Below are 22,040 nucleotides of genomic sequence, written 5' to 3' on the forward strand. Positions count from 1 at the left end.
CGTAATTCCTGAGAATTATCCTACAAGAAATAAATAGGAAAAACTAAGAAACCTGAAAAAAATTAAGAAGCCGGACCTTCAGCATCACAAGATGACATCGATTTTGAATACATTTTTCCGTAAATAATAATATAAGAAAGAAATGAGCAGCCGGTGCGCTGGCCAGGTGGTTACTGGAGGTGCAGATGTGGAGAGAACCTCGGAGAGTTCTACTGCGTTGGGAGTCGCCTGGAATATCTATCAGCTTCAGCAAGGGCTCCGTGAGGACAGTCCTTGCCAACCGCAGCAGCCTATTCCCAGCTCTGGTCATAGGGAAAGCCTGGTTCTTGTTGCGGTGGCAATTTAGAAGGCAAGGACAGTCGTTACGGAGTTACAAAAATAGAAAGAAAAAAAAAGGAAACAGTAGTTTATTGAAATAAAATTAAGTTGAAGACCGTTACAGATTTAAATTATAGTGAACAGCCACAGAGTCCGTTAACAAAATATTTAAATTGAAACCGTTAAAGTGTTTAACGGACATAGCTAGAATTTGGAAAATAGAAATTACACAGAGATAGAAGCTTGAGATTAAATATCAGGGCTCACCTTGAGTTCGGCAACGTGAAGATATTAAATTAAAACTTTACTTAATAGATGCATACTTAATTTCAGTACAAAATAACAAATTAAATAAATTGTTAAGAATTAATTAAGAATTTGTTTTACGCAAAGAGTATTATTAGTAACCAATATGTTTTAATACTCGTAGCTGCTTGATGTGCTCGAAGAAAGTGAATCTTTCAGTATAACCACTACCAAGGACAATATATAATTTTGTAGGATTTAAATTCATTTTTTAAACGGTCGATATATTCACTCGCCGCTTTCGCGCTCTCGTTCATTTCTGTTAGCCAGTTTAGTTCCAATAATTCCCGCGCGCCGCGTGCAGACATCTGTCTCAGTCTCTCACGCGGGAAGTCAATCAGTCGCTCTCGCTCGTACGCAATTGGTTCGTTCCCAGCGCGCGCGCCATAACACGCCGGTAGTCCGCTTGCCGCTGCGTTGCGTCAATATTTATCTTACTTGCGTTGCGTGCTGTCAGGAATTGTACCAATATCGTAAGACGTTATTTTTGTGCTTTGTTACTAAAGACCTACCGAGTGTATTACTTGTGTAAATTATATCTTTTTCCAAGTGATTCAACGTTTTATTCATTGCATGATTGGTTATTTGGAGTCTTTTTGTATTTTTTATTTCAACTCCAAATTTGTTACTTTTACGGGTATCCCGTGAAACCATATCGAAAATACAAACTGAGACATGGATGCACAGAAAAACCAGAATAAGAGACCAGCGCTGGGAATCGAACCCAGGTCCTCAGCAATCCGTGCTGCGTGCTATAACCCCTACACCACCGCTGGACAGGAATTTAGACACGAATTTTTCCTATGCATACATATCTCAGGTTGCTTATTTCTACTACGCTACTTATGCAGCAGCACTAGCGACATCTATGACGTCTCTCGATGAGAGCGAAAACATAGATGTCGCTAGTGCTGCTGCATAAGTAGCGTAGTAGAAATAAGCAACCTGAGATATGTATGCATAGGAAAAATTCGTGTCTAAATTCCTGTCCAGCGGTGGTGTAGGGGTTATAGCACGCAGCACGGATTGCTGAGGACCTGGGTTCGATTCCCAGCGCTGGTCTCTTATTCTGGTTTTTCTGTGCATCCATGTCTCAGTTTGTATTTTCGATATGGTTTCACGGGATACCCGTAAAAGTAACAAATTTGGAGTTGAAATAAAAAATACAAAAAGACTCCAAATAACCAATCATGATTTGATTGCTTAGTAGCGACATCTCTTGTCTGGGTGAGCGGTTGGTTCCGAAAGAATGTTGACGTCTCTCGATGAGAGCGAAAACATAGATGTCGCTAGTGCTGCTGCATAAGTAGCGTAGTAGAAATAAGCAACCTGAGATATGTATGCATAGGAAAAATTCGTGTCTAAATTCCTGTCCAGCGGTGGTGTAGGGGTTATAGCACGCAGCACGGATTGCTGAGGACCTGGGTTCGATTCCCAGCGCTGGTCTCTTATTCTGGTTTTTCTGTGCATCCATGTCTCAGTTTGTATTTTCGTTATTCATTGCATCTCGCATCCACCCCACTACAATTTTATATTTGTCCTTGCCACTATGTCTTAAGCTAAAATAAAATACTAGATAATAAAAGTACTCTGTGATGGAGAGGCAATCGCAAACATCAGCGCGATAGACAATACGGACGGCCTTCTTAGATCTCAGCAAAGAGAATATAACCACTACGTTTTATCTCAGTTCATGATCTCACTAACATTGCAAAAAATATTGATCAGATCAAATGTAAATTACATGTATACAAGAGGGTGCTGACAAAAAATAATAAAATATGTATACACTATGTTTATTTTACTTACCTAAAAATTTGTATTGTACATTTTTTTAAATTAATAACTTAAACAACTTGGAAATTAAAAGAAGAGTAGTCTCGCCGCCGCCTTCTCTCAATCTTTGCGTTAAAATTTAAACAGGCCAAAGAAAGGTCTGCTGCCGCCAAAAGTCTTGTGGAGTCGAAATCTAGACTGTATATGGGCGAGGACAGTTTTGAAAGAAAATACATCTGGAACAATAAAGTTTAGGCAATAGTTATTATTTGTTCCAGAAAATTTTCATTATTATATCACGATACCTACATAAAATATCTAATATATAGTATGTCAAAAAAGAGAAGAAATTAAAAAGTGGCAACACTGTAGTGTCATCCCTTTGAAACCCTGTCAAACCAAAAAGGGAGGACACTACAGTGTTGCCACTTTTTAATTTCTTCTCTTTTTTACAGACTATACATACTACTATCCTACGAATATTATAAATGTGAGTTTGTGAGTGAGTGAGTGAGTATGTTTGTTACTTATTCACGCTGAAACGGCTGGACGGATTTGGATGAAATTTGGCGAAAAGTTAGTTTATAACCTGGATTAAAACATAGGATACTTTTTATACCGATATTCCCACGGGATAGGGATATATCTCGAAATAATAACCGCTGGGCTTAGAGTCATGAAATTTGGTATGTTGGTAGCTGGACGTCTGGAATAACACATAAGCGACTTTTTGACCCGATATTCTCACGGGATACCTACCTAGGGATAAAATCTTGAAATAACAATCACTAGGCTTAGAGCCATAAAATTTGGTATGTAGGTAGCCAGACGTCTGGAATAATACATAGGCTACTTTTTATTCCGATATTGCCACGAGATAGGGATAAAATTTGCCGCTGGGTTTAGAATCATGAAATTTTGTGCAGTTGTTCTTAACATAACCTCAATGAAGATCACGATATAAATTTCGGGATTTCCCAGGGGAATTTTGTAAAATCCCGGAATTTCAATTGTAACTACCAGATCGAATAGTGTATGCGTGCGAAGCCGCGGGTAAACTCTAGTATTATATAACATTGATAAATAAGGCAACCATGGACAATATAACGTAGCTTTTTTATGTTTTGACACTTCTGGCTCTGTACTATGAAGTGCAAAATTCGAACTTCGTATCCTGCCGTCCCGCTGACGCTTATACTATTTAATACGAGAAACTTAGATTTTCGAATACCGGAGTAGGCCCTCTGGGCACTTCCAACAAATAAATACATAATGGCGACTTTCCCGTGTGCGGGATTGTTTTACTACACATAAAGCTTGATATTAAACTATCATTATCATCATCACATCAGCCGTAGGACGTCCACTATTGGACATAGGCCTCCCTCATAGACCACTATCCACCCTTAACCCTTTAGCGCGGCTTTCGTGTTTCCACCAGAGATGTGTGAGGATGTATTGCGAGGAATGTCATCCATTCATCTTGTTTGTGGATGTCCTATGCTGCGCTTGCTGATCCATGGTCTCCATTCGAGAACTTGAAATATTAAATTGTAGTAGGTAATAAATATTCCTTTTAAAATCGTACTTAAAGGTGACAAAAATGATTGCGTACTTGAACATGACTGCGAGCGTTTCTTCGATCGTACAGCACACACCTGGAGTGCGCCGCGGAGCCCACCAGGATGGCCCGGTCACCGTCAGTTTTGACGCAATACAGAGTGACGAGGAATGGGTCTTTTGCGTCATAGACCTAAAAAAACATGGTCACTATACACAGTTCTTATTAGGTATCACGGCCACGACTGTGCGCATTTGACCGGCGGCGGGCTGTTTCTCTGTTCATTGCGTTTGCTATCAGAAGCACTGGAGCGAACAGCGTTTTGGTCGCGCAATGAAGAGAAAAGACACTCCCCGCGCGTAATTGGTCGCTTGTAAAAAAAAACTAAACTGAGTGTAAAAACAAATGCTTAACAAAATGTATATATTTACCACATTGTAAGTCCTTGTATCAATGAACTGCAAGTTTCCTGCATGTGTGACATAAGCAACTAAGTTCTCATCATGCCACTGAGCGTCCCTTACAGCTTGCTCTGGCTTTGGAGTCAGATCTTTACATGATAACTCTTTGGAACTGAAAACAATTAGTTGTTTTAAAATTACTTGTTGGTAATACAGGAATATGGTTTCTTAAAACTGTTGCTTTGAATTGCAGATTTAAATGAAGCAATCTATAAATAATTGCTTTGCTCACCCGCAGCCTTACGACAACAAATGTTTGTGCAGCTCCCTCACCTCCATACTGTAAGAATACACACAAATCACACAAACCCAACTATCACCACAACCACCACAACACAATAATCCGTTTCGAACTCAACTAGAGTTCATCCTCAAAGTAACACAACCTTCCCCCATGTTACTAGACGTGAGACAACGAACCACAACAACCATTTAAGTTTGTCGTTGTAAATCCCCAAGTACCCGCTTTATTTTTTTTGGCCACAATTTTTTTAATCGTCACGTAAAACTACCTTCAAATTATATTTATTTATTACTGCATAGACACGTGGCTGTCGTAAGGTTGAGGGTGAGCAAAGTAATTGTTTATAGATCATTGATATGGACCCGCAAAGTAATGCCTGAATCTATATCTATAAATTATTTAAATGAATTAATTCAGTAGATTATATTATGTTTTTAAGAAATATTCAAAATAATGGAAACAGAAATTCCACCTACGTTGTGACATCTAGTAAAAGTGGCTTACTGTTTCCATTGGGACCAATAGCCAATTTTGTTTGAGATTGGTTGAGGGCCAAACATCGAAAGCCTTCTACTGATGGCACAGTAATAGTAGAAAAAGCTGAAAAGATATTGTTGATTACTTAAATTTTATTCATGCATAAATGTAATAAAATAATAATAGAATATGACCTTTTTCAAGCAGCGAGGATTAGGGGTTCCAACCCTGACTCGCACCTCTGAGTTTTTCGAAATTCATGTGCGGAATTACATTTGAAATTTACCACAAGCTTTGTGGTGAAGGAAAACATTGTGAGGAAACCTGCACAAACCTGCGAAGCAATTCAATGGTGCGTGTGAAGTTCCCTATCCGCACTGGGCCCACATGGGAACTATGGCCCAAGCCCTCTTGTTCTGAGAAGAGGCCTGTGCCCAGGCTGGGATGATGATGATGATCATGACCTTTTTTAAATTCATTTGGTATTGGTGATGTGATGTCATTCTGAGAAGCTGAAGGTCAATTTATGCCTCTTAATTTTATTTATATACAGTTCCATTCAATTGAGATTTAATATTTATTAATCTTTGATAGATCTTACCATCATATTTTTGGCTAACAAACAAATTTTTGTCATTTTCATTCCTTCTTAAATTCCAGTAACACAGAGAAGGGCTATTACTGGATACTGTAACCACAACAGACACATCCTCTCTTTGAATCATCTCTACAGCTGACACTTCTGATCTGCCCTCGTTGTGGCAATCTAGGATGTGGTGGAGAAGCCGCGGTGGCTGTTTTTTACCTTTGTATTCATATACAATAGCACACCCGTCTCTGAAAGGAAAGCACAAGTAATGAAGTGTGTACCAAAGCCATGCCTCGCCTTGGACATATGTGCATAGCTTAAGTAGTTTGCTTTAAAAATACTTGGTAGCACTTTTGGTCATGCAATTGTGTGCTACGGGCTTCAGTTTTGAATCATATTTACTTTTAATTTGGCTATATTTAGCTTAATTTTATGTAAGTTATGATTTTAATTAAGCATATTATTATATGAAAGGCTCAAAATACCTGTTACCACAGACAATGAAATTATTCTTCAAGATAAATCGTGATATATCATTTGTCCGTATGTCATTTCGTTCTACTATAGGCACTTCTATATTCCAGGCATAGGGACCATCTCTGACGCCATGTTGGTTTGTTTGATAGCAGCTAAGTTTTGACCCTAATGATAATAGCACAGCATCCGAGTTGTGAAATTTCAGCCATGGCATATATTTTCCATAGTGGGATCGAATTTTCTGGAAGGCATTATTTATAGATAAAACGAAGGTTATTTAACTTTTCCCTGACAATAATATAAATAATAGTGTGGGTAGGTACTTTACCGGTTTGTAAATTCCTTTAATCCAGTTACGGGAAATGCGGCATAAATGGTATGCAGATAGTACCGTTTCCCTGAAAACATTTTATTTCACTGAACATTAGTCTAATTCTACACTTACTTCCAATTACAAGTTACAATAGTATTCGAATCAAACTATGTAATAATACTACTACACCTGTTATCAACACTATTGCGTACAAAAAAGCTAGTGAAAGCCTTCCATATTGTATAGTCTTCTTCAATCACATGTTTTAATGTCTTACAGGTGAGCATTACATGGCGAAGTTCTGCCAGGGTTAAATATTTAAAGATTTTAGACAAAATGTCAAAAGGAAGTTCAATTAATGTTATATCTGACATAATGATAGCGCATATTCAATTCAAGCACGTCCTTTATGTTACTGAAATCTTAACTTATCATTTTAAATAATTATGTATAATTTACATTGTACACTAAAGGTTAAACAACATGTCAACGGCAACAGCTGATGTTAATGTCTGGCGTGTCTGTCACTGGCTGTCATGTCATTCATGACTGTCATCGTCATCTGGTCACTGAGTGCGCTCGAGCCATTGTTAAAACCACGTAGACATTGCTGACAAAATAGAAAATGTTTCTACGGGTGACACTCTTTCCCGGCCCGGATAACACCGACATTGAAATACCGGCCTTGTTTTTTGTGTATATGCCCATACAAACTGACAGGAGCTTCTATGGGCGTGTACACAAAAAAAAAGGGTCGGTATTTCCAAGTCGGTGTTATCCGGGCCGGGAAAGAGTGTCACCCGTTTCTACTAGGTTTCAGCCTTATTAATATAACTTATACGAAAGTGTCAATTGTCTGAATGTTACGCTTTTACATATTATAAAATAGTCCACCGATTGTGATGAATTTTTTTATGGACATAGTATAAGATCCTGAGAAGCATTTTTTTTTTCCAGAAAATTGTAGTTCTCGCAGACGCGAGTCGAGCGAAGAATTTTACGCAGAAGTCACTGGCAACAGCATAGTTTCAAATATATGTGTAGTATTATTATTATTATTCCCTTTAATGGTATCATCGCATCCTATATACGTCCCACTGCTGGGCACAGGCCTCCTTTCAGAACAAGAGGGCTTGGGCCATAGTTCCCACGCGGGCCCAGTGCGGATTGGGAACTTCGCACGCACCATTGAATCGCTTCGCAGGTTTGTGCAGGTTTCCTCACGATGTTTTCCTTCACCGCAAAGCTCGTGGTAATTGACAAATGTTATTAAACTCAGAGGTGCGAGTCGGGGTTCGAACCCACGACCCTTTGCTTGAGAGGAGGTCAAACCACTAGGCCACCACGGCTTATAATAATAATACTATATTTATTATATTCCTTTTAATGGCGGCCTTAAAAATATATAGTAAAAAACACCGAAAAACTTTAAGGGCGCGGCCCCATGCAGTCGCTCAACGCTGTTTCCAGCGATAAATCTGGTCAAGTGACCCCATTTTGAATTTCTCGCGACTCAAATCGGTAATCGCTAGTCGCTCGTCGCTCGTTTGCAGCGACCAATCTGGTCACGTGATCCTATTTCGAATTTCCCGCGACTCAAAAAAGTAGCGTCAAGTCGCCGCGTCGAACAGCAGCGTCAACATGGCGGCTGCTTGAAAAAAAAATTACCGTATTTGTTTGGAAATTGACGAAATGTCGTTTGTTTACAAGTGCTTACCAAAAATGGGTTTATCAGTGTCTACACATTGCTGCTTCCCATTTTGAAGCTCAACATTTTCAGCTTTATCGCTATATGGCACGTGACCAGATTTATCGCTGGAAACGAGCGTCGACCGACTTGCATGAGGCCGCGCCTTAAAAAAACCTCTGTCACTTGCGACGAAGTGACAGACTTGTGAGACTGACACACAAATGACAAATGTCACGAATAAGACAGGCAACACAACGGTATCTTTTTACTACTGCAAACGGTTTTCCTTTTTTTTTACTTAGAAAAAGAAGAATAATCGAAATCGGATGTAAATCATGATATATTTCTAACGTCAAAATTATTGAGCTAATAAATTACAAGTTTACCTGCCACTTTTGTAGATAATGTTTTGTACCATGGAATAGTACTGTGTCAATTAAAAATGGATTTATTTAAGCAGGGTATGTATAATTTCATTTAATAGCTTTCGTAGAATTCGTTCATGCACTCGGTCGGCACATAATAAGTATTTATGCGTTTGTAAAAGTCTGGTCAACGTTATTAGTGTGACGCATTAGCTGCGCGAACTCTATCAAGGCCGTACGATCCAGTAACTGGTACGCGCGCGTATGGCGATAGGGTATTGAGCTGGGCGCAGCGGCCGCCTCGCAGGCGTCGTAGGTGGATGTGGATCTGGATAGTGGTTATCTAGGCTCTGTTATCTGTCGTGGGGCTGGTTGGTGTTCGTTCTGCGCCGCGCGCCACGCTCGGGCTAATTGGATACGCAATCATTGTCTTCGCTTCGCCGGACTTGTGCAGTGTAATAGGAAACGCGATGGCCGCGCTTGTTTGCTAACATTGTTAGACTAGTGTTTGTTGTGTGGATAACAATTTTGTGTACCTATTAATAAAAAGTGTGTTTGGACTACAAGGTGTTCTAATTGATAGGTAGGTGTTATATGTATGTATGGTGTTTTTTGTTGTCATGATGATAACAATGCTTGCTAGGAATTATAAAAAAAAATATGTGTTGGTCAAATAAATAAATAGAAAATAAATAGAATGTTAAGGAACTTTTTAACAGTAACAATTGTAGCTTTGATTGAACTATGAACCAGCCCTTATCTATTGCAATCATTTATCTTGGAACTCTTTTTAACTTTTTAATTTATTTTAAATTCAATAAATACTGTATATGTATATGAATTTGAAATGAAGTGTACTAAAACTCCCCCACATGGTTGTTTGTATGACTTTGTCAAGAGCAATATGTTTGCCTTGTTGATTGATTATCAAGTTGTATATTCTTTTCCTTAAACAAAGTCAACCAGCCATACATATACCTATGCCATCTACATATAAAGCTAGATTAATAAAAAGTTGTCATTGTTTTTTCTTTGCCATAGGTATGAAGGGGCCTACTAGGCAAGCTCCTCCTGTGCCAGGGTTTGGTGTCAATCGCTACTCCCCAGTTACTAATTGGAATGATGATCCCTTTGGTGCTGATGTATTTGAGCCCACACCTCAATTTGGACAGAAAAAGAAGCCACCACCAAGACCTCCACCGCCCAAAGTGAACAAACAGCCAGATGTACCTGCCAAACCTTCTCACTTCATGAGGAAGCCTACAGTCCTCACTTCACTCCTGTCTCGGAAAAGTAAAACCACAGTGACCACCCAGAATCATGTAACTGTCAACCATAGCAATTTGATTATGGATAGTAACAGTGAAGTAGACGCTAGTAGAATGTTTCCGAGATGTGAACCGAAAAATGTACAAACAGGAGCACTAATAGACCTCTCATCCCCTCCCAGTTCGCCAACGTTTACCACTAGATCAAGCAGTGATGGTTTAAGCGTGGACAGCTTTAGTTCCGATGCCACTACTTCCACCAACCATCATAATGCATTTAATAATGGGAATGCTTCACAAGCCGAGAGTGGTTTTGAAGATGACTTTGATCTGTTCCTACATTCTAGGAAAAAGATGAGTAAAGAAGACACTCTTGATGATTTCACAACAGTTGATCCATTTTCACCACCGCCAGTGTCCAATAAACCGCCTTTGTTGAAAAAACCAACATTAAACAAAGATTTATATGAGGTACCCAGTACAAGAGCACCTGTGACACTCCCTAGGGGTCCTACTATAATCCGAGCAAAGCCAGCCAGGCCAAAGCCTCCAGACAACTCAGCATTACTGAAGAGCACCCTTGGAAACTTGCCATTTACTTCCATGAATGTTAACACAACAACTCCCATACAGAAGATAAATAATGGATTTGGAGATAGCTTTGTAAGTATTGCCATTTCTCTGACATCATGATAGCAATGGAATTAATTAATCACAATCATCATACTAATTAGGGTTCTAATTGTGCTATTCAGAGAATAGCCATGAGCTCATTGTTCACTGTAATTGTGCATACTTAATATTACCATCTAAAGCAAATTAAATAAGTTTTAGTAACAGAGAAACAATACGATTTAAAAGAAGAAATGTTCAGATAATTTAAAATTATATCCTGAAGATGAATCTTTCTTTTTTATTTTGCTGGGTATTAGTATTAAGGTTTTTTTCCCATTAAATTTAACAAGGCTCATTTAAATGCAATGAAGAATCAGTAATCTTAGTTTGTTATTGCTGGTCATGGCCACTATAAGCATTTATTAATTTTGCTGCTCTTTAAATAGATTGAGAAGAAATAACAGGTATTTGTTTTCTTTTAAAGAATGTTTAAAAAAATATTTTAAAAAGAGTACCTTGTTTAAAAGTGCGAGGAATAAAAATCAATAAAGAAATTTCCTTTAGACATTTTGCACAATATCAATAGCATCTTATATCAAGCACTGCAAATGATTTCCTAAAAAGTTAATATCAAAGTTCAGCTACCATTTCATCTGACGCCATTTACAAGTATGGAGTTCTGTTAGTAGGTACTTTATGGGCAATGTGGCTTACACTATCTTACATAAGTCTATTCAAAACTATTGTCATTAAGTTGCAAACTATGTTTATTACACTTGTAGTAATGCAAAACTCGGCCAAAAAACTGTTTCAATGTCAAGACGGCAGTGGTTGCGACTTGGCGTCACGCACGCATGAAGTTGTACATGCCACATGTATTATTACAGATGTAAATAGATGTCAATTGTAATTTTTGTCACATGCCACATGGTAGTCTGAGTTGACCCCTTACTTATGACCAGTTAAATGTGCTGCAGCTGGAAAAGAACGCTTGTATACAGGGTTGGAAATTAGATAATTATGTTTAATAATTATCTGGTTATTATCCAGTAACATACCTAAAGTGTAATATAATTTAAAGTACCTACTTTAAATTGTTACGTTTCTCGTGTTCGCATACATATAGACTCGCGACGTGACGCCAAAAAAGTGACGCAAAATATTACCATTACGCATATTTGGATACACACTAACCATCACATCATGCCCAGATATAAACGAATAAATGTTATTATCATTGATAATTGGGCCAATCAACTATTTTACCGACACTTTGGGCGTCTCCTGCGTTACCAAAATTGTCTCTGGCGTTACCAAAAAATCGTACTTCCAACAAGATATTGCACGGTTTAATAAGTTGAACTTACGTAGGATGGCATGTATTCGTGTACACCATAAGTATATTAAATTACAGAAAAAACATGTTTACTTACAAAAATCTGCAATTGTTGGAAAAATGCCGCGGAGATTAGTGTGGGTAAAAAATGTTGATTGGCCCAATTAACACGACGTAATTAATTATCAAGCTATTATATCGTTGATAATTGTCCTAAGCAACGCCGATTTTATATCTACTTACGACATGATTATAACTATTTTCTCAAAAATGTCTGTTAAAGTTGACATTATTCTTTACATATCAGAAGGTGAAGTGCATAGTTTATGGTCAGCGAAAAATTAAAAAGTTAAAAAGGTTGCAGGCGCGCTAGCTCGACAATAATGAATTAGCGCGCCTGCAATCAGTCACATTTTTTTTTGTTTTAAGTTAAATAGGCCTTGGAAATGTTGGTACAAGTCGTATACAGCCAAGTCTAATGGCCAGTATCTGATATTTTGTGGGAACTCCGGACTTTTTCTATTGGGTCTGAAATAGCTTGTGGTGTTTTCGGTGGAAAAATACACCTGCAGTTTATTTTTAATGAAAAAAGGCGGGAAAGCATAAGAAAAATATTGGAATAAATTAAATTTTATAATATATTTGAGAAAAAGTTTATTCTATTTCAGAATTATTAACCATTTTTGAGAAAAGCTTTATATTAGTCTCGGCTGGAATAGCAATTGCTGGCTTCGTATTAGTTAAACGGACTCGCAAGCTCGTCCGTTTAATACTCATACTCAGCCAGCAATTGCCTACTTCCAGGCCACGACAATAATCTACTATTAATGTAGCGTGAACAATAATTTCTTAGTTGGAATACTTAGTCGTCTTACTTGGAACAATATTACAGCTGCCAAACATCATAAAATGGTAATAAGTTTTTGGTAAAAATTTCATTTTTAATACAAGTTTTTTTTGACTGTACTTGTATTGTTACCCAAACTACATTTGCATGCCAAATTTCAAGTCAATGCCATTAACCGTTGAAGAGTTCCATCCTGAGGAGACGATCCTGGCCGGACTACCAGGATGTCACTATCAGATTATTGTATTGTCACGCAATTTACATAAGTATACCAGTATACCAAATTTCAAGTCAATCCAACTACTGGAATTTGGTCGAATTTAACTTGCAAGATTTGATTACAGACAGACAACGGAACATGTGAAACTAAATAAGGTCCTCACTGAAAATCAGCGCCACGGCTTGCCGTGGCATTATACTGAGTGGGGACCTGTTTAGCGTCATGTATGTCTTTATTTGTTCTGTTTGTTCCTTTGTTTGTTTTTTATGGCGTTAAATAAATGTATTTTCTTTCTTCTTTCTTTCTTTCTAAATAAAAGCTTGTAAAAACACCCTTGTCCAATTGTTTGCAGAAGGTAAACATTTCAAAATTCAGCCACTGGAATACCTTTTTAAGCCAAATGTAATAATTACAATAACATTGCTTGGCAAGAAAAACAGTATGATATTTATTGATATAAATTCAAATGCTAGAGCTGTACTTATTTTAAAGGCTCTATCGTAATGAAGTTCAGATAAAACCGTAAGACGCCCTTTAAACAGAGCTTAAGAGCTTGTGTACCTATGTAAATCCTACTTCATATCCTATCCTACTAATTGATTAATGCGAAAGTTTGTGAGTTAGTGAGTATGTTTGTTACTCCTTCACGCTGAAACGGCTGGACGGATTTTGATAAAATTTGGTATGTAGATAGCTGGACATCTGGGATAAAACATAGGCTATTTTTTATTCCGATATTCCCACGGGATAGGGATAAAATCTCGAAACAACAACCGCTGGGCTTACAGTCATAAAAATTGTCATGATTGTTTTTAATGTAAAATCAATGAAAATCACAATTTAATTTTCGGGAATTCCTACGGAAATTTTTAAAAATCCTGAAATTTCAATTCATCTGCAATTCTAATGATTTACGTGTGCGAAACCCCAGGTAAACACTAGTGTGACATAAGCACTATCATCTTCATCGTATTGTAAGTACAGCTGGCGACACGGAAGTGTATCTGCGCAAGTGACAATCGTGCACGCCAATCAGCGCTTAAGCTTGCCACAGTCCCAGTTGCCATACCTTATTTAACGGTTACTGCTATACTACCGTGCCGCGGGCTGCAGTCGCTCAAAGGATATCCTTTTGTTAATTTTTTTTTCGTTGTAGGATTCAAAACCATTCTCTTGGGACCGGGAAGTGTCCCCAATGAGAGAGAGTTCGCCCCCTATGCCGCGCGAGGCGCCGCCGCCGCCGCCGCCGCTCGACGAGCCCGAGACGTGGCCTGAAGAGACAGAGGACTTCGTTGACTACACCGCGGACGATGAAGAGCCCTACGCCATAGCCCTTTTCGACTACTTCACTGATCATGCCGATGATTTGTGCTTTTCGGTAAGTAAGCAACTTTTATATAGCTTTCTCTATCTGCGTTATAGGTCTAGGTATTAGCGGGCTGTTTTCCGCAACTCGAGGTCTAAGTGCGCCTATTTTGCGTGATTAGGCTGTGGGCACTATTCATGCCAGCCTAGCTCCTGGAGGAAGCCTAGTAGACCCTTCACGTTGCCGGCGACTTCCTGCAGTGACCCCGGTGATCCGAGGTGTAGTGCCCTGTAGTTCGCCACACCAGAGCATTACAGAAGGATGTGGATGTGAGTGGCTGTCTCTTCTGCCTTCATGCATGCTCTGCACAGGGGGCTGTCTGTAACACATAGATTATGTAATTGCTTGTTTAGCAAGGCATGTCCAGTAAGAGCTATGACCAGCAGTCGGAGTTGATCCGTCCTAAGTCCGCGAAGCTTGCGGGACAATCCGGGGTTGATCGACGGGAGGGCTTCTCTGGTTTGCCTGCATGTATCTTTGCCCAATATCATTGGTGCATTAACTTGGTATTGTGTCGCAGTTTACCACGCAGCCATCCAAAGGGCAGAGGTAGGATGGGTTCGGGTCCGAATCCGAAGACCTTCATCTCCGACCCCCCTCTATCCAATCGGTCGGCAGCGTCGTTGCCTCGCGATCCACTGTGTCCTTTTATCCATTGTAGTGTTATGGTGTTTGTCTCACTTACCAACGTCAAGAGCTCGATGGCACTCGTAGATTAGCCCTGATGTCATTGTGTCGCTCTGCAGGGCTTGCAAGACCGATTTGCTGTCAGACAGTATACGGATAGGAAAATCCTCTATCTGCGTTCTTGTGATAAAAAAAATAATAGTTAATGCAGCTAGAATCCCCTGAGAGTTAATGTCTATAAACTTTCCTTAATCTGTCATCTCCCAGGATAACAGGATCAAAGGAATTTGGGCACAAATTTGTGCCTCTGGGAGAGGACAGGTTAATATAAGTTGAAGGTTTAAAATATACATTGAAGGTAAGTAGTTTATAGGCTAGCGCTAGTGCTGGTGGCGCGCTGCTGCGGCGCAAACTAACAAATGCCTACTCTGGAATCGATCCAAAGCACGCCATTGTTATTGTTAACGATAACAAGAGTAGGTATCGCTTTCGTAGCGTCAGAGAGCGCGAAGAGTCTTCGTTTCAGCTTAGGCAAAAATGCTTCCGTATATCTGTCCCCATGGGCACCATAGGATTACTTTCAAAGACGTGCATTTATAGGTTTCATTCTGTATTCTTGTTCTATGTATTTTCTTTTACGCCGGGGTCCTTTATCCTGCTGTCAGTTCTCATCTAAAACAAGGTGCGCTGTTCGAAAATTACCTACTTGTATTTTTTTTGTAGATTCAGTTTTGGTTAAATTTAAAAATGGCGCAGCCATATCTCATGTTCATGTAACACCACTCGCTTTGTTTCCATCACTTTTTATGTAACGTCGATGGATGTAGACCGTGATTACCGGATTTACCTATAATGAGCTTCCCATATTTCGACGCAGCGCAGTAGCATTATCGTGGGTAGACTGACCATAACAAGTATAAGTGTTATTCTATCTAAATGCAAGGAAATATACTCGTATGTAAAGTTAACATAAAAAGTGAGCAAACTGACCCATGACTCTTTCAATTGAGCAATTAATAAGTGGCGACTCGCCTCGCGAGCTTGGTGTTTATTAAATGCATTATTATTTTAAAATGAAAACTTCTCAGGTGCCCATTTTATATAAAGTACCTACCTAGTTACGAAATAAACTATCAATAGCGACCATGTTTTCAGTATACTTTTCTGCTGTTTGGCTCAAATGTACTCTGTTGTTTAATTACGATTGCTTTATGTATGAGTCGTTGGTATGAGGTATAGTGCATACCTGTTATAAAGAATCTACTCCTTAGACAATCGATCTTTACTAGGATCAATACCAAAACAAACAATTGGTGTTTGTTATGTTTACGAACCGCGTGGCCAGCGGCCAAGTAGCAGACTATAAATAACCGTAAATATGTAGGTGTTATTATTCTTCACTTCAGTCTTATTACGCTAGATCTTTCTAAGGCAGCTGTCAGCTGCAGCCGAAGCTTCAAATAACTCAAATAAATTACTCTATTGAGCAAAACTGTAAATATACCTAGGTATTTACCAAATTATACACAATGAAGTAAAAAAACAAAATGTTATGGGTATATAAACTCAAACACGTGAACAATCTAAGCCAATTTTAGCGATTCAGTTCCATACAGTTCGACATATTTGAACAACGTTACATAAGTAAGATTGTATCTTGTGTGTACTCTTGCCACATATCTACTTAGTTCGTAAAATGACGAGATAAAACACGTCTACAATATACGTATAGCCTCTAATTTATAGTATGCAATTTTTTAATTTAACGCTTACCCACGGTCATTTATTTAAAGTCATAATTGCCGAATTTAAATACGTACTCATGAAGCGTTAATCAACGATATTTAGCACAAAAACTCAACGATGAGATGACGACGTTAAAAGTTTGTATGCTTTGACTCATACTGGCTTAAATCTTATATGTAAGTCTGTAACAAATTGCAAGCAATGAAGGTGGCTAACCAACCTCCGATAACATAGCGATAATAGTAGCCGTTTATTCGATTCATAAAAGCGTAAAATTGTATAAGCCAGATGGTCGTGTGACGTAGGTTGTTTGGGACGTTCTGTTGACATAGGTGTGGATTTCCAGCTGTGTATTTTGGTGCGGACGTCAGAACAAATTCGCGATGTGCGCGCGCCGTCCCCCGCCGTTAAATCAGTTCCATTATTTCCATTCAGACGACGATAACAATGACAGGAACTCGTTTATCAGGATTCTTGTTTTTATACGGGACAGAGGAAATTGTTCGAATGCACATTTAATAACATATTTATTTATCTGTGTCTGGTCTAACTAAGCTGTTGGTTCAACTTTGTCTGCGAAAAATTCGCGTTTCGCCATCCCGCTGGAACTATGCAGTTTTACGGGATGGGAAGTATCATATTTATTAATCCTTATATATTTGTGCCAAATTTTTTTCAAAATCTGTTCATCGTATTCATACTTTGTGCGTGAAAAAGTAACAAACATCTATAATCACAAACTTTCGAGTTTAATTAAAGCGCAATTCTTCGACCTATTTATTTATTTCTCGGAAACGACTAACGGGTTCGATAAAATTGGTTGTGGGGGTTTTCGGACGCGAACATCCTGTCTAGGTAGTTGTTTCTTATCTCAGGGAAAACTCATGTTTTTCGAGTTAACTGGAGCAAACTAATACAGTTACTACTTTTTGCAAGGATCTTCGGCAGTAGAAATTCGGGGATATCCAAAAATTCCATTGAGCTCTTCATTTATGTATGTATGTAAACTCTTTAATGCACATAAAAATAAAAATACCGAGATACATAGAGACAAGTACAAAGGTGAACTTATCCGTAGAAAGGGATCTCTTCCAGCTAACCTAGATATAAGAAGACAATTTACCAATTTAATTTCATTATCCTTGTATAAAGAGAAAAAAATACTTGCAAAGTTTAATGTCTCTTGACCTAAGTCAACGAACTACATATACAGCTAACTGCTGCTAATAATTGTGATTTCGCGATTTAACCGTATTATGCGATCCAGCTATTTGCATACCAAATTTCATCCAAACCACTGTTTTAGCGTGAAAGAGTAACAAATACGTACACACAAACTTTCGCATTTATAATATTGATAAGTAATTAAGCGCATTATGTTGATACTCACTCGACGGTAATTTTACATTACATTATTACGTTAAGTTGTTATAAAACGTTACATTATGAGTGCGATAGAGAATAAATTGCTTGTTTACTTAGTCTTATTCTTCGTATAAAAGGTTCAAAGGCATTAGTCATCCATCGAAACTAATCAAGTTTACCTGGGTATGTTATTTCGGGATAAAAAATGCTAATTGCTGAATCGACTGATATCGGCAATTAACAAAGTGTAAACGATAATAAACTTTTGTATCGTTCAGGCACTTAAAGCACCATTGTCATTTCGTAAAGATTAGATTGTCAGTTTGTAGAAACCTCATACCGTGTGATTACAGACCTAATCCAAAAGCCTAGATGATTTGAGTCACCACATTTTGATTCCATAAAAAATAACATCCGTGCGCGTTATCGTTTGTGATAATGAACTACTGTCTCATGAACGCGCAGAATTAATATATTCAGGCTATTTCGTACAAACTGTTTCGCATCCTGTGAACTTGAGAGCTATTAAAATGTAAAGCATAAGTGCCCATGGTTCGTTAACTACGATGTAGTAGACGCCACGAGGCCTGATGTGAAGGTCTTTAGATATACTTATCTATTTAAGAGACGCCTTATTTTTTTATTGAGGTCTATTGATAGTATTTGACGAGCTAAAACTCTATTATAGTTTATTACACACTTGACGATTCATTGCGGGTTACGACGAGTCTACGAGATCTTGACGACGTATTATAGCTATTTGATTGTTATTGTTTTATATTTGTATGTATGTATGCTGAAACTTGGAAGATTATCATAAATTAATATTGTTTTAAGAATCACATTTAACGATGTCAATTTTTCCTTATCATTACTGGAAATTTAGATCAAGCAAATTTCCTTTTTGGGGTTCCGTAGTCTTAAACAGGGAAAGTAACCCTTCTAGTTTCACGATGTCCGTCCGTTCTTGGTTTAACTTAGAGACTGCTAGAAGAATTATTTTGCAGGAGTTGATTATAAATTATGTTAACTATGCCGACAAAGTGGTAAAATATTTTTTTCATGGCGCTGCTCAAAAATATGGCCATAGATAACCTAAACCCAGTATACAAAACTGACTATAAATATTATGTACATTTAACAGCTGACTCATTTATGGCTCGCATAACACGACAGCAATGTAACGCATTACGGTAACAGGTCGTATCTATATATGTTTACTTTATGTACCACATTTTATGCAAAATAAACATATTTGTATATGTATTTCATAGTACGATACGAAATTTTAGAATATATTTCAGTATATTTTTCCCGGCGTGCTGAAACGACAATCGGACCAATCAAATGTAATTGTCTGCTGCATGTGAAATTAAATTGACCAATGAAAATGTGTCATTTATAACTTTTATGAGGTGTTTTTTTTCTAAATTAAACTCATAATATGCACAAAATGCTTTAATTTTTTTGTATGAAAAAACGCCAATGCATTCACTTTTTAAGCCTGCTGCGCACGGAACTGCACTGGTTGAACACACCAGACTGCTCAGTGCGCGAGTATACATCCTCGTCATGTCCGACCTGCGGCAGCAAGTTTGACGTTTTTATTTTTTAAATACTTACATATTATTATTTGGTTTTGGTTACTGGAGTTACTGGACTGGTTTAAGAAAAATAATTATGTCACAAAAGAAAAACTATAATCGGCCGGGAGCAACGCAGCCTTTGGTTTGTGATTGTTTGTTTTGTGATATGTTTTTTATTTCCTCGCAGTGGTCGTGAAAAGCACAATGTTTAGTCTCGGCCAAGAGTGCAATAGATGAACTCGTATTATCGAAGGCCGGCCTTCAAACTAACTCGTTCATCTATTGCTTACTTTCCAGCTTCCACAACAATGTAGTATTTTTGGGTATCTCTCCAACACATAAAGTCGGGTGACTTTTTTTCTCGTTTGAATTCATAGTGTGGGGTATCGTTGGATAGATCTTGCACACTTTTACGGAACCCTCCCTACACGGCACGTGGCCCGGACCAACACGTCTAATAACCATTTCCCGTTCTTTACTGTAGGTAGGTAGGTAGGTTTAGGTAGGTTTTTTGTAAAAATAGTTGGATACGGTCTAATTGAGCCGCCTTGCGAATTAGGGACTTCCATAGTATAGAACCGAAAGCCATAGAAATTCTTACTTTATGCCATACGTCAAAGCTTCCCAAGGTAGCTCGCCCAATAAACCCCACTATGGTGTATGAGTACAAAGTATATGAATTAACACCATTGTACTAACGAAACATATTTCCTCATTGCAGGTGAATTCCAGAATACGGCTTATAAGGAAAGTCGATGACGAGTGGTTTTTCGGGAGCCTCCGCAACGGGGCGCAGGGGCTCTTCCCCGCTAACTACGTGGAGGTGAAAGTGCCTCTCGCGGCGGGTGCGGAGGCCCGGCGGAGCGCCACGGCGCTCTACGACTTCGAGCCCGACCAGCCCGGCGACCTACGGTTCCGGCACGGAGACACCATCACAGTCCTCTCTAAACTCAACGACGAATGGTACTATGGGGAATGTAACGGATTCAAAGGACAGTTCCCTTTCAACTACGTTCAAATGAACTCGTGAAGCGTGGTGCCTCTTCGAAACCTCGCTTAGTCTCGTTGGTGAAGGCAAATTTGTAAGTTGTGATGTGATAAACGCTCGAAAGACTGAAGTCGACCATATCGCACCCGAAACCTATTCGTCCGAGTCGGTCGCGTGCGGCAGACGACAGGGATGTAGTGAATAGTTTAGGTAATCGATATTAGAACGAGTGCAATATTGCCATGTATTTGAATGAAAACGTTAGTGAAACAATAAAAAATTCCATAACCGTTAAAAGGCTGCTTGATTTATATTAGGAATCAGGGAGGCTCCTGTGAAGCCATAAGTGTACAATTAATAATTTGCGTTTTCGCACTAATGTTGCCATAATATCGTATTTATTTAGGTGTCTTCTTTAGCACTTTAAGGGCACTATAAAATATTATTAGGAGTAATCGACAAAACTGCTGAATGTAAATAATTCCAATTGTAAATTCAGTATTAATATATGTTTTTAGTTTATTACATTTGTATGTTATTAGGTTTTAGTTTCGATCTGACATTTTAGTAATTGTTATTTTTTAGAATTCAATATTGTTCCGTCCGATGCGTTCATAAAGCTTGGCAAATAATCATATACTTTATATATAAAGTGTGCTTTGTTTCGGCTTGTTTTTTTATCGTTGTTTTTAGTTGATAGTATGAAGTACGAAGTACCTAAACAACAAAGCATCGATCTTGTTGAAACAACGTAGTAATGTGGTCACCGCGTCATTAAATCAAATGATAGCCACTGCCTTATCAACTGCGTCTCGCTATTCGGAACATAAAGAAACCGTAATTATGATAAATCCCGTAATATATTATATTCACAGCTATAATTAGTGTAAATTGTTTTCTTTTTGAAGGGACCATAACTTTAAGTGCCTTGTCTCCAATAATGTGTATATAAATGATCTTATTTATGTAGTTTTAATAAATTCTAATACCAACTTGAATTTGTTTCGATGTCCTAAAATCAACATACACGTATGAAAATGCAAGGAAAAATTCTAGCAACTGGATTTTCATTTAGCGTTCCCGAGAACTAGGCTTTTAGCCTTTTTTTGGTGGCTAGACTCGTAATTAAGGGGCTTGAGAGGCTAAAAGCCTAAAAACTTTTAGTCCTATAGGCTAGGCCTATTTAAGACTACTGGTTGGAGGTCGAAAGGGTCTTGCTATGGCCTAAGCTATTTTAAGGCTAGTCTGAATACAGTACCTAAAGCTTAACCCTCTGAAATGGCTATGGAAGGCTCTTAGTCCTCAAGGCTAAGCTTTTATTCGAGATTATCAACTTTATAAAATTGGTTAACTCTAGTAATTAATTAATTAATTTCCTTAATTTTAAGGTAAGTATTTATAAATTACGGAACAATCCATACTAATATTATAAATGTGAAAGTGTGTGTGCTTGTGTGTTTGTATGTTTGTCCGTCTTTCACGTCGAAACGGAGCGACGG

General features: G+C 38.3%; 2 protein-coding genes across 4 annotated transcripts; one reads left to right on the forward strand and one right to left on the reverse strand.

Annotated features, from left to right (window-relative positions):
* Positions 1–913: 913 nt before the first annotated feature.
* LOC141438966 (F-box/WD repeat-containing protein 4) lies at positions 914–7,054 on the reverse strand. The gene is made up of 9 exons (XM_074103045.1): positions 6,712–7,054; positions 6,538–6,607; positions 6,218–6,450; positions 5,745–5,980; positions 5,143–5,266; positions 4,393–4,534; positions 4,016–4,153; positions 2,434–2,636; positions 914–1,074 (listed from the first exon to the last, which is right to left on the reverse strand). The coding sequence occupies exons 1-8, from the start codon at positions 6,894–6,896 to the stop codon at positions 2,472–2,474; spliced, it is 1,293 nt and encodes a 430-aa protein (XP_073959146.1). The 5' UTR covers positions 6,897–7,054; the 3' UTR covers positions 914–1,074; positions 2,434–2,471.
* A 1,358-nt stretch (positions 7,055–8,412) lies between these two features.
* On the forward strand, positions 8,413–21,539 carry l(3)05822 (SH3 domain-containing lethal (3) 05822). Of its 3 annotated transcripts, none has more exons than XM_074103047.1 (4): positions 8,413–8,673; positions 9,619–10,508; positions 14,020–14,241; positions 20,275–21,539. In XM_074103047.1, the coding sequence occupies exons 1-4, from the start codon at positions 8,655–8,657 to the stop codon at positions 20,581–20,583; spliced, it is 1,440 nt and encodes a 479-aa protein (XP_073959148.1). In that variant the 5' UTR covers positions 8,413–8,654; the 3' UTR covers positions 20,584–21,539. The 3 variants fall into 3 exon arrangements, with proteins under 3 accessions (XP_073959148.1, XP_073959151.1, XP_073959150.1); XM_074103050.1 differs by lacking the exon at positions 8,413–8,673 and adding an exon at positions 8,725–9,032; XM_074103049.1 differs by lacking the exon at positions 8,413–8,673 and adding an exon at positions 8,726–9,160.
* Positions 21,540–22,040: the final 501 nt, after the last annotated feature.

The sequence above is a fragment of the Choristoneura fumiferana genome, chromosome 20 (genome assembly GCF_025370935.1).
Source record: "Choristoneura fumiferana chromosome 20, NRCan_CFum_1, whole genome shotgun sequence".
Classification (NCBI taxonomy): domain Eukaryota; kingdom Metazoa; phylum Arthropoda; class Insecta; order Lepidoptera; family Tortricidae; genus Choristoneura; species Choristoneura fumiferana.

Excerpts from the sequence above, each read along its gene's own strand:
- LOC141438966 (XM_074103045.1), bottom strand. The coding sequence starts at position 6,896 with ATGTCAGATATAACATTAATTGAACTTCCTTTTGACATTTTGTCTAAA. Across the intron at positions 5,267-5,744 it reads TGTTAGCCAAAAATATGATG|CTTTTTCTACTATTACTGTG; the intron begins GTAAGATCTATC and ends ATATCTTTTCAG. Across the intron at positions 2,637-4,015 it reads ACGCTCGCAGTCATGTTCAA|ATGTATTTTCTTTCAAAACT; the intron begins GTACGCAATCAT and ends TTATTGTTCCAG.